At 32.7% G+C, this 17,174-nt stretch overlaps 1 protein-coding gene across 1 annotated transcript; it reads left to right on the top strand.

The window, feature by feature from the left end:
• Window positions 1-251: 251 nt before the first annotated feature.
• On the top strand, window positions 252-7,384 carry LOC111628085. Its single transcript, XM_023371807.1, has 6 exons — window positions 252-321; window positions 2,017-2,304; window positions 3,219-3,280; window positions 3,363-3,464; window positions 3,538-3,621; window positions 7,123-7,384. Exons 2-6 carry the CDS (start codon window positions 2,097-2,099, stop codon window positions 7,150-7,152), a joined length of 486 nt encoding a protein of 161 aa, XP_023227575.1. The 5' UTR covers window positions 252-321; window positions 2,017-2,096; the 3' UTR covers window positions 7,153-7,384.
• The last annotated feature ends 9,790 nt before the right edge of the window (window positions 7,385-17,174 follow it).

The raw sequence follows: 17,174 nt of genomic DNA, 5'->3' as shown, positions 1-17,174 counted from the left end.
TTTAAATTGTTTTATTCTGTCCTTTAACTTAATTTCTTAAATTAAGACAAAACAATATAAAAATACTAACAACAATTAATGCTATTATGAAGATGATCCGAAGATGTTTTAGAATATTAAATATATGGAAGCATAATTAATATTATTGATCTTCGTGGAAATATTAAAAATGTTGACAACACGCTGCAGCTGGTGTTTTCATGTGAAGTAGTATATAAATGGAAATGGAACACACGACCTCACGGATTTTTAAACAGATTTACTGTAACGACGCGTAAGAAGTTAACGTTACAAAACCTAAAGTTTGGCAGATATAACAAGGTAAGTTCTCTGTTCATCTTTCTTCGCCATAAAAATATAAATAAAATACAGAGGCGCCCGCAGACTATATAAAAGGGGGCACAAGCTATTAAAAAATTACACATTATAAAATAAACTTCAAAGCGGCATCAGCACTCTCACAAGATGAAATGTGGGGCTAACTTGGCCTCGAGAACAAGGAATCTTCCGTTTTTTCAAGGCCAAGTTTTGACCAACTTACGACAATGCATGGAACAGTTGACAAATATCGTTTATCAGTTTCTTTTATATTTGCAAAATAGACTAGAAGTAATGAATTTTCTGATGGAATTTGGAGCCCCATTAGGGATAAGAAAAAGAGACATGTGCCTGAAGTGTTTCAATGTACGGACACTCCCGAGAAAGAGCATATTTTATCATTCAATTAGAGAGCAATTATTTGCTTTTACTCATTCTCATTTGCAAATGTATCGCATAGAAACATTTACTTTTAATAATATTACTTTTTTGTCAAGATAAATCTTAATCAAATACAAATCTTAATACAGTAAAATATTTATTTTCCGGTTGTTAAATTAATTATAATAAAATTTTATATATCAGATAACGTTAGTTATCAATTAACTTAATCTATTATATAAAGCTCTTAAGCTAATTACATCAAAATCCATGAACCCAAAATGTAAAACTATTATAAAATATCTTGTAGGAGTGTGTGTCAGCATGTATTTTGCATTACATCTTGGGACTGGATAAGCCAAAAATTTTAAAACTTGGCACGATTATTTGTAACCGTTGGGCATTTATGCTAGAAAATTTTGACAGTCAAGAGGGTCGATGGGTGGGGAGATAGAAGAGGTCACGTGTCATCTCCAGTGAGGTCAAAATTAATGAAAATTTCACTACTTATTAGCATTTATACTTTCTTTAAAAAATTATTCCTACTCCAAATATAAGTCTTTTCCCTTCTAAGAAAATTTAACAATATGAAAATTGTTTTCAATAAAGTCTCGTAAATGATGGTCCTAGAATTGACTTTACAACAAATATTATTTTGGATTAAACACCAAAAGTACGGGTTATTGATTAAAAAAAAAAACAATATCTCACTTAAAAATGCAACAACAAGTTGCTTAACTTCCCCTGACAACATTTAAAACTGCGCGTGCTGCGCCATCTGATATGAGATTTTATTATTAAAACCTAGTTATATTTTTAATTATTATAAATAGGCAAAAAAATTATTTTTAGACTGCGATAGATTATTTAAACAATTGTAAATGCCAATAACAAGTAAAATCGTAATTAAGTTCAACCATACTCAGGATATGACAGACGATTTCCCTTTATCTCCCCACGCTGTCGACCTTTAACCAACAAAATTTAATAGCATCAATTCAGCTAACAAACAAACCGCCCTGCAAATTTTAGAAATTTTTGACCAAAAGCACAAGAGTTATTAAGCTTCAAACACAGTGAACAAAACCGTACCCCCTTCACACACACATACTTTATGCATACAGAAAAAATCCCCGAATTGTTTTGCATTTCTTCACGTTCGAAAGTTTTGAGTCCAAAAATGTAAAATTCTTGAGGGGTTATTTTTTAACCGATCGCCATAGTCTTTCTCTGTTATATATAACAGTCGCGAAAGTAATAAATGAATATAAAAGTAAATTACTTTATTTCATACTTAAATATTTCTTACTTTTTCAGGTATTAATAAATTTTAATTTTCCTGGTAACATATCAGAAGTCACGTGATATAACATATATATATCTATCTACCACACGAAATGAAAACATCAATGGATATGACACCATTACTAATGTTATTCATATTTGCTATTGTTCTTTCTCCAACCAATTCTATTGGAATTTTGGATGTTATTCCTGTAGATCCGAATGTTATTCCCATAGATCCGAACGTTATTCCCATAGATCCGAACGTTATTCCTCTAGATCCATTGAAAGACCTTTCAAAGACCATGGATATGTATTGTGGTAAGTGGTTAACATGATTAACTTGCCAGTGGCGCGTTATCCTATGGGCAAAAAGGGCAATCGCATGCCCTATGGTATACCACAAACAGGGATTTCTAAAACAGTTTTTTATAAAAAAAATTTCCCGAAAGTAAATATCTGCAGTCAACACTATGCATGGGTCACTGTAATTCAAATTTGCTTGGAGCCCATGAAGCTATAATGCACCACTTTCTTTACATATTTTCATGTTTTACTCATTAATTATCCTTAGGATACGTCCTACGTGCAGCGTCCAGCGACCGCGGGCGGAAAGAATCTTTGTACACGTTTCCAACTCGCGAGCGACTTCTGTTCAGAGTGGACGCGTGTTGTTTACAAGATGGCAGCGAGAAGACTTCTTCGAATGTTACTATGGAAAAGATGACAAGCATTAAAACGGTAAATTTGACATTTAATTGTTATCACTAACTAGATACACAACAAATATAAAGAATATTTATAGAATAATCAGTTAAAAAAAGTTTTAATTTTTTTAACAAAATCAGAAATTATGAAATTGCGTAAAAGATTATTAATTAAAGTACATACAACATATATACACAATTTATTTGTCATTCTGTTTACATTCATCTTCAAAATCAGCCATTTTCTTCGTTGGAAGCGGCGATCAAATTGGTTTGGTAGCTGCTTCCTGCCCGCGTGTAAAAGCGTCATCTGGTGGTCGCTACACGCTAAACGCGGTTACTCCGGACACGCACATTTGCTTGAACCGATTTGTCCGCTCTGCTTGGAAGCGCGTTCACGCCCGCGGTCGTTGGATGCTGCCACGTAGGACGTAGCCTTACAATCTTGTGTTTATGCTTATGGACGTCGAGATGAGATTTAATGAAAATATATTTATTTTTTATGTTTCTAATTATTATTTTAATTAGGACTGAGTTGTACCGAAAAAAGAGACTTTCGATTTTGCTTGATTGAAAATGGATTGCAAACTGTAAGCCTTTAAACATTTGCAAACGTTTTATTTTAAAATAAATTTGCTAAATAAAACTTTTATTACTTTATTTAATATTTAGGTTCTGGATTTCGCTAAAAACTGTGCTCAAGGACTGCAGTTTTTTTCTACAACAGACGAGTTAACTGAGTTCGTTTGCAAACTCACAGAGGCCTCTCCAGAAGTAATTCATTTGTATTTCTAAACATTGTATTCTTATTATTTATTTCAATAATTTATGGTATTTCTATTAATAGGTGTTTGGCGAATTTCTGAAATGTCACAGTTCAGCTCAAAAGACCTTCAGTATTACCAATCCAAAGGTTTATCTGATTATCGCAGTAAGTTCAACACGATAAATTCCTTTATATAAAATTTATTGAATAATTATTAGGTTAATTATTGTGTAATAACTAAAGCATTTGTAGAATTGTTGAATTACTACAGGCTCACTTGCATTTTAATTTAATATTGTGATGTAAGATTCTAAGGTTGGTTTTGATGGATTATAGTGGTATTGTCACAATCTTGGAAAGGAACATGAAATATTTTCTTAACGCAGGCAAAGAGGAGAGTTGGTTTTATTCTTATACAGGGCAGCGCGACATATGGCGACCTGCCGAGGTGGAATACCTCCCAGAAGAACTTTCTGCAAAAAACTGGCCTCTTTAGGTTTTACTAACGTGAAAAACATATCCGAAATTTCCACGTGGTCGACTCATTGGCCAGGCGCGAACTCACGACCAGCTAGCTACCAGTTTTCAGTGGTTTTATCCACTCGACCACTGGTGGGCGCAAAGCGGAAGATCATCTATGTTATGGGCTGGTTTTTGCTATGGCAGCTGAACCAATAGTACATTCATAAATAATAGAATGAATTAATATGACAATATGACTAATAAGATATTCCACAGAAGCATTTATATTTTTAGAGAGAAGGTATGTGGTCTATATTGGAAAATCCAAGAAGATTCTACTTTGCGAATTGCCGGATGTATATTTGGAAGTTCTCATTGAATTTTTCATGATACATAGATTTCTGAGAAAGAAAAGTTAGTTCAAATTCTCATCTCTAGCAGAAAATAAAGCGCTTCACAACAAGTACAGTATATAGTACAATATTATGTACTGTACATTATTACAGAAAACAGTTTGACAGGACTGTAACGGTGCAAGGCTGAAGGCCAGTATTCAAATCGAAATAATTTGTGCGACATTTGATCACGTCATTATAAGCTGACGTGTAAATTCAAGTGTAAAATACTGTGACATTTTCCTTTATTGACGTATGGATTTTGTTCTTGAAGCGCGGTATTTTTTCCTAGCAACGCAATTTTAAGATAATTTTTGCTTTCCAGAAATGTATTGGCCACGATATAAATAGCACATATACAAATTTCATCGACACGTGTCCATTATTCTGCAGCAGATTCTGGGTAGGATTAGTTTAATTGTAATCATCCTGTATAATAAAAGATTTGTTTTCATTAGCTCTTTGAATACACGAAAGAATAAGAACTATTAAATACTGCTAAAATTACTTGTACAATTTCGATTCTAACTGCACACTAATTTACTAATAATAATTATAGTCATTAGTCACTATGTATAAATTGTGTTTTATATAAATGTCTTACACTTAAAATAGTTCTAATTAACAATTATTTACGCATAACGATTATTGTATTGATACTATTCTAAATACTAAAATGTTTTTGTTGATAGCATCAATTAATTTTGCTAAAAATATTTAATATATTATTTTTTTAATTGAAGAAAAAAAATTAAAAATTAATTTCTGTTTTCTGGTCTGAAGTTGTGTGTTGCGCCATTTGTTATGAGATTTTATTTTTTAAAATAATTTTTACGTTGTTACATAATTTAGAATAAAAAATCCCAACTGAATAAAAAGATGAAAAATTTGCCTAGTGTTTGAAAATTGTCACTGCATTGTGTCTGCGTAAGCAATATTATAGAAGGCAAAAGGCGTATTTTTGAGGAGAGTTGCAAGTAAAAATTGTAAATGCTGATAACGAATAACCTTTCATCAAATGTAGCCACACTCGATATATGTTAACGACCTCCTCTATTTCAGCACCTAATGGTTTTTGACTAATAAAATTTAATAGCTTCAATGTCCCATGTATACAAATAAACCTACCAAATCACTAAATTTTTGGTTTATGCAGTGTTGGCATATAATTACAGTGACCATACGTCCTTTATTTAAGAGGACAGTCCTTTATTTCACTGTTCTGTCCTTTAACTTTATTTATTTTCTAAAATAGGCATTTTGTCCTTTATTTTGTAAAGTTGACGCAAAGTTAAAAAAAATTTTTTTAATAATATATTGAACAAGTTAGTTTTGTATACGCCTTCATGACCAGTGTTGCATTGCTACATAGAGCACAGTAGTGCAGTGTGTCGCCAACCAAACGACCCACTGACAGTACCAGGGGGTGGACACTCTTATGGGGATTTTTGTGATAGTTTTTTAACTCTCTAGTTGATGAATGATACACTTGTTAATTAAAGCCGAAGTTAGTTGAAAGAAAAAATGAGGGGTTTCTTCCTATTGTTATTAGAAAAGTGGTTTTAGCATTAGAAAAATCAGAAAATATACAAGCCAAAAAATTCAATGATGCTGTGTACACATTTTATCAAACGTGCATAGATTATCTAAATAATTGGGACATGTTTTTATTGAAATAGATGTGTTTGAATGGGTCACATTATGTGAAATCTCTTTGTGGGCGAAAGTAGAGGAAAGCTATATCTTTATTTCGAATCATTGGTCCGTAAATATACTCGATGGTAAATTATTCGATGAAGTTTCATGTGTAAAAAAAATATGTCACAAACGAAAAGATCGATGAAAAAATATGTCACAAACGAAAAGAATAACCAGCCCTGCCATCAACAGTGGATTGAGATTTTTGAACATTTTACAGCAAAAGAAGTTGTTTTCAAAAACATTTGTAAAATCGTAGAATTTTCTTTGTCTCCCTGGATCTAATGCCCCCGTTGAACGAATATTTTCATTGCTGAATAATATGTGGACGAATGAAAAAACTGATTTAAAAGTAAGCACATTAGAAGCATGTATTTCCATCAAATACAACTTTCAAATGAACTGTATGGAATTTTATGACTTTAAAGCGTGAAACGGCGCTATAAAAAAAAATTAATTCTACTGAAAAGTATCAAAATTAATGTTATTTAAATTTTTACAATGTGTGTATGTGTAATAATTCAGATTGTTTAAAATTTTAATGTATGCATTGTTGTATGCTACTATTTTCGTAATAAATGTTATAAACTTATGAATTTTATAAGGTATTTTTTGATTTTCTTCGATATGTCCTTTATTTTCCCCCAAAAAATATGGTCACTGTACATATAATGCAAAATTTATGTCGACGCACGGATAGACAACCAGCAGACATAAAAACGGACAGAATATTTTTACATTTTTTGAATTTCTGGACAGTGGAAACACGAAGAAATGCAATAAGAAAGCAATAAATAAATAAATAAATTCGGTCGATCACCATACCTTCCCTATGTTACATTAAATTAACAAAACATAAAAACTAAAAATCTTTTCCTTCAATCTCTATTCAAGTTTTTTTTTTTTTTTTAAATTAGACAAATATTACCTGAAATCGTCATTGTTAATATTAATAAATAAATGATAAATTATCTTATGTACTGTACGTAAATATAAAGTTTAAATTAGGTTATATGTTAAGGTTAAGGTTAGTTTATATGTAAAGTTATATGTAACTATAAGGTTAGTTTATATGTAAATTATTCTGATTTTAATTTGTTTTTATTATCAGAAATGCCTGGAGACTTCAAAAACATGTTAAATTGAAGTAATTGGATTTTCTTCTGCACGTTGACAATTTATTGAAGAATTACATTTAACTGATCGTTATAATTCTTATTTGATGTATAACAAATTGGTATAATTATATCAATATACAAAATTGGTTGGTATATAAATTTTTATTTGTAATTTGTAGAATTCTTCTACTCAATTTCTGGATAATGCCTAATTCTCTGAAATAAATTCATTTTGTTTAGTCAAAATAGCTAAAATGGTTTGTGCGTAATTATTAATTTCTTTCAATTAAAGACGTAAATTTTTTAAAAATCTTTGTAAATAAGAAATAAGGATTTAATTAAAAAGTTGATTATTTTCAGTTATATTTAATTACGACACTAAGGCTAAGGCCAAGACTCCACTAGTGTAAAAACCTTCGCCAAAAAACTTTTAATCACGTGACCTATTTACGTTTGCGTCTGGATTGCGAGGTCCGGCTAGCGAAGTTTTTACGGCGACGGTACTATCGAAGTTATAAAGATGTGACCGTAGGGTCGGTGTCTCTTTGACACCACGTCAGGAGACCTGAATCTGACACCACCGAGTCTCGCAGGACTCGGAAATCGCAACGTTACATCACGCGAGCGGTAACGGGTGAGCGATTATATTCGGAGTAGAGGTGAGGAGAGAGACGAGGAAGTAATTTAATCGGATTCCATGGTTGCTAACAATTAACAATTTTAATGAAACTAAAGGAAATACAAAGATAGTCAAATTCGGTCAGAGTTCCCCTATTCAAGAGAGGCCCGTCGAGAGAGAGAGTTTACAACGAATCGCGGGTTGATAAATACCTTGTCGATGGACTGTTCTTTTCACTAGTTCCGAATCTTTTCCGTTCACTGGTGTGGAGGCACGGAGGAGTGTAGAGGCTTAATCAGGGACGATTTTTTTTTCTCGGGTATCATCCTGGGTCACGGGGTTAATCCTGGGTCACGGTTTTAATTCTGAATCACGACTTTAATTCTGGAGGACGACTTTATTGGGCGGACTGTTTGAAGACGACTTTTGTAGAGAGACTTTGGATGACGACTGACCTCGGGGTCTTTTTCCTTTTCTCTTGTTATTCCTCTTGGGTTTTTCCATTAGGTCAGGTGGTTGTTGTTAAGGGTCTGGCGTTCAATATAGGCACTCCATCGAAAGTTCCGGGTGACACATCCCTGACTAACTGGATCGGACTCAACAAGGAACAAACTCCGTGGGAAATAATTTTTATGGCTTTTAGCCTAACTCGATAAAACGCTCGAATTTAACCGATTAAAGTTTCCAATAATTAAAATTAAAAATAACACTTTATTAAGGGTCTGTTCGTCCCTCACAAAGACAATGATTATATTCTACGAGTTTTTTCTGTACTATAATTACAAATGTAGTAAAAATAATATCTTTACTTTCATATATTAATTTTTATTATCGTATTATTAATTAAGATAATATACATCACTTATAAGGTTAGTTTTTTTTTCATTATATACTCCTCTGAATTGAAGGATTTTCCTTTAGCCGTCCGTATCGCGTGTTTTAGGCATCCATTATTATAATCGGGATACTTCTTGTCGTAGATACACGAATACTTTCGGATGTTTTCGATAAATCTTTCCGGATCTATTCTAGAGTAGCCACGAGGGAACGTACACAAAAGCTCGTTTTCCGCCATTTTCGCACCGTGTCACAATGACCTAGATTTCACTGACTTCTGATTGGTAAATGGTACCGTTTTACGGCCGTATCCGCGTCCAAAGTTGAACACTGCTCAACTCGTTTTTAAGGCTGTTATACACGGTAATGAAATCCTTTGAGGATTAACCGTGATTTTTTTTTCTATCTATAGGCTAAGGCCAAGACTCCACTAGTGTAAAAACCTTCGCCAAAAAACTTTTAATCACGTGACCTATTTGCGTTTGCGTCTGGATTACGGTGGAGGTCTGGCTAGCGCGAAGTTTGCTAAAATGGATGGTTTGTGCGTAATTATTAATTTCTTTCAATTAAAGACGTAAATTCTTTTAAAATCTTTGTAAATAAGAAATAAGGATTTAATTAAAAAGTCGATTATTTTCAGTTATATTTAATTACGACACTAAGTGTTAAAGTACTAAATATTAGATGAATTTAGTACCGTTAAAATTATATTCATTTATACCATAATTTTACTGCATTATGTTTTCATTCAATGATGTGTTATTGTTTGTCTTCATAAATTAATAAATTGAACAACTTTTTGGGCTGCAATTTTTTTCAAATGGCAACCAAAATAAATAAATTTCCGCGCGTTTTCCGGTTGTCTGTTTTTTTTATTCACGAGAAAGAAGTTAAATAAATAAAAGTTTGACTAAATATGAAAACCATATGGTCAGCATTCCTACAGTAACTATAAAAGACCTTTCGATGCAAACCGAAAATCGTGTTAATTTAATTCAAACTTCCTTTATGGAAGGAGGTATAAGATCGGCACGACTCTATTGTTAAAGAAACAGTATGATGTACAGGGGCAAGCCACTACGAATTTGCGGGAGACGGCATATATTTCAGTGGCGTGCTGTGACATTTGATGANACAATACACTTATGCGTGAACTTCGTTTTCAAGACCAGGAATATTATTATGAGTAAGTAATAAATTAAAATTATAGCAAAATCTTATAATGCATAAAAGTTTTATTAGTAGTAACGTGAATTTTGTTGACAGTTTTTTAAGAATGACACCCGATCTCTTTGAAGTGTTATTACAACGAGTGGAAAATTATATAAGCAAACAAAACACATGTTTTAGAGAAGCAATTTCAGCCAGAGAACGCTTAGGAATAACTTTAAGGTACATTTTATATGATTAGAGCTAATGACTGACTAGCTTAATCTGTTTTAATTGGTTTAAAAAGTTCATTTTATCATGTATTTTTCCAGATTTTTATCATCAGGGGAAACGTACAGAAGTTTGTCATTTGCCTTTAGAGTTGGAAGATAAACAATAGCAAAAATTGTTCCAGAAACTTGCCATGCTCTTTGGACTCACTTAAAATCAGACTGCATGCAATTTCCATCAACACCAAATGAATGGAAAGTATCGCAGAAAATTTTTTAAAAGCTTGGCAATTGCCACATTGCTGCGGTAGCTTTGATGGAAAACGTGTTGATGGTTTTTCCAAAAAATAGTGGAAGTTTAAACTTTAATTATAAAAGAACATTTAGTAATATGTTGCCAGCAGTGGCAGATGCCAATTATTAATTTTTGTATATAGACTATGGACACTATGGAAGCGAGAGTGATGGAGGAATATTTAGAAAAGTTCAGTTTGGCCAAGTGATGAAAACCTGCAGATTAAACTTGCCTAATGACGATTACTTGCCAAATTCAGAAATTATGTTTCCTTTTTATTTCATTGGTGATGAAGCTTTCCCACTAAAAAGAAATTTGATGCGACCATATCCCACACGCTCAGCTATTAGCCAATCACAACGAGTCTATAACTATAGACTGTCGTGCTCGTCGAGTAGTGGAAAATGCTTTCGGCATTTTAAGTTCTCGTTTTCGAATCTTCAAACGACCATTAACATACAGTGAAGATAACACGACAAAGATGGTATTGGCAGCTTGCATCTTACGCAATTTTCTTATAAGAGAGTCAGCTTGTTGCATTAATGCTGGAGATTGTGATTCATGAACATGGCAACCTTATCCCAGGGAGGTGGAGAGCAACAGCTGATCAAATGAGAAGTTGCACACAGGTAACAAGCAACATGTACTCTACTGAAGCAAGAAAATTGAGGAATAAATTAGCAGACTATCTATGTGCCACTGGGTCTTGCCACAGGCAATAGACAACCATATTTTTATTACTAAGGTTCAATAAAGAATTATTTTTATTACTGTTGTGTTTTAAAGACATTGTAACAAATATAGGTTTAAAAAAATTTATTAATATAACAAAATTAATTTCATAATGAATTTAATAGATGAATGTAATTTATTTAATTTACTAATTCTCTTCATCATTCACAGCATCGATCTCAAAAAGAATGTCCTGAATTCTTTTCATCGCCGTTCTTCGATTTTTGCTGCTCATTTTGGCCAGCATACTTTCATCAAACTCGCAGAACGGTTTTATGTGCGATTTGTTTTTTGTGTTGCAGCATTTGCTTGCTGCATGGCTTCAGCAGACATTTTAAATACTGCTAATAGTTCTTCCATTTGTGGATCAGATTTTCTACCATGTCTTAAATAATGTGAAGAAGTGCTGTAAAGTACAAAGTATATATCACAAATGTATATATCACAATATCTCATACAAACAAAGCTTTAGAATAGTACAGACTGAATGTATGTACAGTACCTGCTCTCTGAAGCTTCCACTAGTAACTGTCATGCTGATAAAGGCTTATAACAGGTAAAAAGCAGGAGTAGGTAAAAAGGCAATCAGTGAATAACTATTGGACTGCTTACCCAGAAAGAAATGCTTCACTGTCACTGGGATACGAAAACTACCGCCTCAGCATAAAAAGGCTGAATATCTTCTGGTGGATCTTCTGCTGCTAAAACCGGTGATACGTTGTTGATGGTTCTGCATTTATACAAAATTGAGTATATAAATTCTTGCTTCATCCATAAAATGTATTTTTTTTTAACCTAAAATACTTACTCTTCAATTGTTTGTGGACAGCGCCTCATAAACCCATCAATGACATTATATAAGTACCATTGCGATACATATAATCCATCTCTACCACTTCCAGTTCTTTTGCTGTCTTCCACCTTTTTTACGCTCTCTCGTATAACGATCGCGCTGTGTTTTCCAGCGGCTTTCAGCACTGGAAGCATCTGTAACATAAAAAGTTTATAGAAGTGAAGCTTTTGTACAACTTTTCACTATTCATTCAATCACCTGCATTTTAAGCACTAAAATACAATACAGAAATAATCCATATCATACTCAACTAACTTATTGCTTGATACATTTCTGACAACACACTCAAAATAAAATTTAATTTCAGAACAGAATAATTTAGTACTGTATATAAATTTAACTGTAATTGTATAATTCCAGTGACATACTTGTATATAGGTAAACAAACAGAAAATTAAAAACTTGTAAATGAGCACATGGGATATAGACTAACCATAATTAAATACAATCATCTTAATTCAGCAGTTGTAAAACACTAAAAATTAAATGATCGTGAAATAACAAAAGGAATTCATATAGAAAAATAATTAAAAGGGAAAAAAACAATAAAAAGGAAATATGAATATTTGGAACTAATTAAATTAAAGAAAAAGAATAAATGACTGTTCAGGCACAGTATTGCAAAAAACATTTGTAAATATTTGAATCATATTAGTTGTCCAGATTATGATAGTTAAGAAGAGAAAGTATTAATGGATTTCTAATGAATTAAGATTAGGATTGTATGTTCTCATGAAAAAAATGTTAATTGTTAAAATGAATGAGAGTTTGTTTTGAATAATGAGTTATTATATTAAAATAAAATCAATTAAAAACTTTTTGGAAACAGAATGAATAAAAAAAAGAAAGAATTGTCACAAGAAAGAAAATGTAATAAAGTAGAAAAAAATATTTCAATATTTTATAATTAATTTTTTAAGAACTGTATATTTTATATTATTATTTATGTAGATAATATAAATATATTGTTAATAATAATAATAATAATTCACAACTGAAGAGGGACTGGTAATCAAATAAAGCTGTCTAAAATGCATATTGAATTTTAATTAAATGAATTAAAATTTGTAATAATATAAAGAAAAAAAAGGAATTATCTGAAACGTCCAGCGTGATTAAATCAAATTTTTATAATAAAGTTCTCCCACTGAACTTAAGTAAAAACCTGTGTATGTACTGTACAATACAAAATTGTATATGTGATACATCTCTAAAAAGACAATGATTATATTCTACGATTTTTTACTATAATTACAAATTTAGTAAAAATATATTTAATATCACATTATTAAGATACTATTGTTAGCATGCTAGGCTTAGCTTTTTTAAATTAATTAATTAATTAATATGTACTCACCTAAATCGTAGGATTTTCCTATGACCGTCCATATCGCATGTTTTAGGCATACATTCTTGTAATTAGGATGCCTCTTGTCGTATAAACATGGATATTTACGAATATTTTCAATAAATTTCTCCAAATCAAGTGGTCTTTTCGAAGTAGCCATGATAGAACGTACACAAAAGCTCGTTTCCCGCAATTTTCGCACGATGTCACGATGACGTAGTTCCACTGACTTCTGATTGGTTGAAGGTACCGTTTTACGGTCGTATTCGTGTCGAAAGTTGAACATTGCTCAACGCGCTTTTACGCTGGTTTTACGGCCTGCTCAAGCGTAAGATATCAGGGTCACGTGGTTAAAAGCTTTTACGGTAAAAGTTTTTACGCTAGTGGAGTCTTGGCCTAAGTGTTAAGGTCTTAATATTAGATGATTTTGGTACCGTTAAAATTATCTTCATTTATAGCATAATTTTACCGCATTATGTTTTCATTCAATGATGTGTTATTGTTTGTCTTCATAAATTAATAAATTGAACAACTTTTTGGGCTGCAATTTTTTTCAACTAGCAGCCAAAATAAATAAATTTCCGCCGTTTTCCGGTTGTCTGTCCTTTTTTATTCACGAGAATGAAGTTAGATAAATAAAAGTGTGACCAAATTTGGAAACTGTCGTGGAGGAATCGTGACTCATCGAGATTGATCAGAATCTGGACCAATGGGCGACGTTCCACTTTCCGGTAAAGTTGGAATGGGCGGCGTGCCCAGTTGAAACCAAGAAAATAGCGGGAAAGCTGATTGATCAAACGCCGGCCTGCCAAAGCATATACCATGTATATAGATCAGTTTATGCGGGAAAGTTGAGTTCGTTGTGGTCTCGTTAAGAAGATGTTTCGCTTGCGGAAGGAAAGGAATTATCATCTGGTTTTCTTCATCTTCTGACGAACGAGTATCTTCGTCTGCTCATCGACAAATGGTGATTCCTGGAAGTGCCATCTCATCGTAAGGTGACATTCTTGAACAGACTTTTATGAGATAAGAACATTTTGTCAAGCATCGGCGCTCTGGTTACGGATGCCATTTATAGAACATTTCCTCATTTTAATTAACTCACAATTTGACTGAAACCATATGGCAGCAGGCCTAGATTAACTATATAAGAATTTTCGATGCAAACCGAAACTCGTTAATTCAATTCAAACTTTCTTCCTGGAAAGTGTTAGATAGATGATCGGCACGATTCTATTGTTAAAGGAAAAGCATGATTACAGGGGCAAGCCACGACTAATTTGAGGTAGACAGCACATATTTTAAATTAAATAAATTAAAAATGTGATTACAAATTGCAGCCCAGCATTGTGACGACGTCAGAATAAATAATTGCTCGTATTTGTTACAATTAACGTAAATCAAAGATCTGTTTTATTCATTTTTGTCGGATAATGATTAGGGGAGACCGGGGCAACTTCGGCATGCGGGGCAAGTTTGTCAAGCGCTTTTTTTTAAAAACAAATTAAAAGGAGACTTTGGTTATAGGTTAGGCAGTTGAGTTTTATTGGTGGCTTGTTGAGTGTAGTGTTTTTATTGTTCTCCAACAAGCGTAGTTGAATTATCAAGCAAATTTTCATTTTCGTTCAATTCCATATAATATTTTTTTCCATTTATATTGAATTGGCAGGTTTTGTTATAATTCCATGATAACGAAAGTTACTTTTCCTGTTAGAAGGATGTAACTTCAACTTATTCACGTGGCCAGATCGTGGCTTGGCATTCTGTTCTCAGGGTTGTACTTAATGTTTCGAAATCATGACTAGCGGGGTAAGATCGGCAACATAAAGCCACATTAGAAGCAAAGGATAAAAATCAAACAGATGATAAATGAAAACATGTTTGCATTTGTTATTCATGTATATATGTCTTTGAACTTGCATTTCGTTGTAATAATATTAAATGGGTGTTGGATTTGTATTTCTTTGTTTTAATAGTGAATTCCAACTTATACATTGTTAATAACATAATTTTATATACGTGCCTATCTTGCCCCATTACTGTTGCCCCTATACCAGGGGCAACTTTAATAAAAATAATTAAAATAATTACAACTTTACAAAAAGAGAGAAGTTGCTGATCTTGCCCCTATACCCGGGGCAACTTCGTCAATTTCTCTCTTCTTGTAAAGTTGTAATTATTTTAATTATTTTTATTTCCAAACTGATTTTACCCAGTTCTATAGTAAGTTAACATTCCAATAGACAATATGCAAAGCTTTCTTTTCAGTTTACAGCAGTATTTATTACACAAAATTTAAGTAAAGCTTAACATGCCGATCTTGCCCCGGTCTCCCCTATACTCATTAAAGATAAAGCAATGCTTTTACAAATTATTTGTTTATTAAAAGCTCGTAAGCATCGCCACTGATAAAACCTTATTAAAGATCTAAAATACTGATACTTAATCTTTAAATCTACTGATACCTGATACTAAATGAAATGATACTCAAGACAACTTACCCCTATGGGGGCCCACAACTAATCTACACGTGCCCTCCTCGTGAAATGTGTTTGTATAATTTATTCTTTCTCGAGTCAACAGGGTTTTGACCCCTGGTTCTGTAAAAGGTGACCCCGTCTAGGGGAATCCACCTCCTATTACCTGTAGCAAGTCAGCTGTTAGGTCTACAGAGACTTCCAGGGTGATAATCACTGTGTTTGCTGTTCTGTTGTCGCCAGGGCCGGATCATCGCATAGACAAATGAGACAAATGTCTAGGGCCCGGATTTTAGAAGGACCCGGTCAAACTGTCTATTTTGAATATGTGAAACTACTAAAGAATATGTGAAAAAAAATAAAACTAGCAGGAAAGACTTCTTAAAGAATTTTATATCTGAACATACGCTCGCATTAATTAAACAGAAGAAAACTTTACTTAAAATAGTCAAAAATAAAACTTGGACTACTTTCGAAGAACGAAACAAACATTTAGAAGATATACATACCTTGAATAAACAAATTAGAAAAAATATCCGTAATGATGAGAAAAACTATTATAGTCTTCTGTTTTCTAATGTTAAATCTTCTTCTGACTTCTGGAAAAGCATTAAGACGTTACCCTTTCAGGTAACCAGGACAAAGAAAAAGGCTAAAATAGATCATTTGAATTACAAAGGGAAAATGATAAATGATGAGTGCACTTTTAGTGATATTTTTGCCGAGCACTACAGGTCGTTGGAAGGCTTTGCTCCGGATGTCCTCGGCAATATCAACTCGAAGCAACATATAACAAATGTTAGTACTGTATTTCAAATACTTTCTTTTTGGAAAATACCACGGCCTTAGAAGTCTATAATACTATAGAAAATTTGAAAAACAGCACTCCAGACATCAGTTTCTTAAATATTAAAATCTTAAAACACATATCCGATATTTTAGCTCAACCTTTATCGTATCTGATAAATAAATCTTTTGAAAACGGTTACTTTCCAGAAAAACTAAATCAAAACTTAGTTTTGCCATTATATAAAAATAAAGGATCAAAAAGTGAAATTGAAAATTATCGTCCCATAATAATGGTGTCAGTGTTGGCTAAAATTTTCGAGAAGATTTTTTACAAGAGATTTTCAACTTTTATAGACAGATTCCAAGTTATTCACAGAAACCAATACGCATATAAACGAGGATTTTCGACGGTAGATGCTTTGTTGCATTTGAAACAATCCATAACGTCACAACTCGACAAATCTAAAATAGCAATTTCTGTTTTTGTGGACCTTTCAAAAGCATTTGATAGCTTAAATCACGAACTCTTGTATCAAAAATTGCAGACTGTTGGTCTAAGAGGGACTCCTCTAAGCTGGTTAAAATCATACTTGTCAAATAGAATTTACTTTGTAAAAATTGGACAGATTATCTCTAGCTCTTTCAGGCCAAACAAGGGCGTTCCTCAAGGTTCAATCCTGGGTCCACTGCTTTTCAATATATATATTAATGACTTG

This window comes from Centruroides sculpturatus, unplaced genomic scaffold (genome assembly GCF_000671375.1).
Source record: "Centruroides sculpturatus isolate CEXI.00-Female unplaced genomic scaffold, Cexi_2.0 scaffold432, whole genome shotgun sequence".
Taxonomy (NCBI): Eukaryota; Metazoa; Arthropoda; class Arachnida; order Scorpiones; family Buthidae; genus Centruroides; species Centruroides sculpturatus.
The sequence above is the reverse complement of the archived record's forward strand: the minus strand, read 5'-3'. Positions and strand labels throughout refer to the sequence as shown.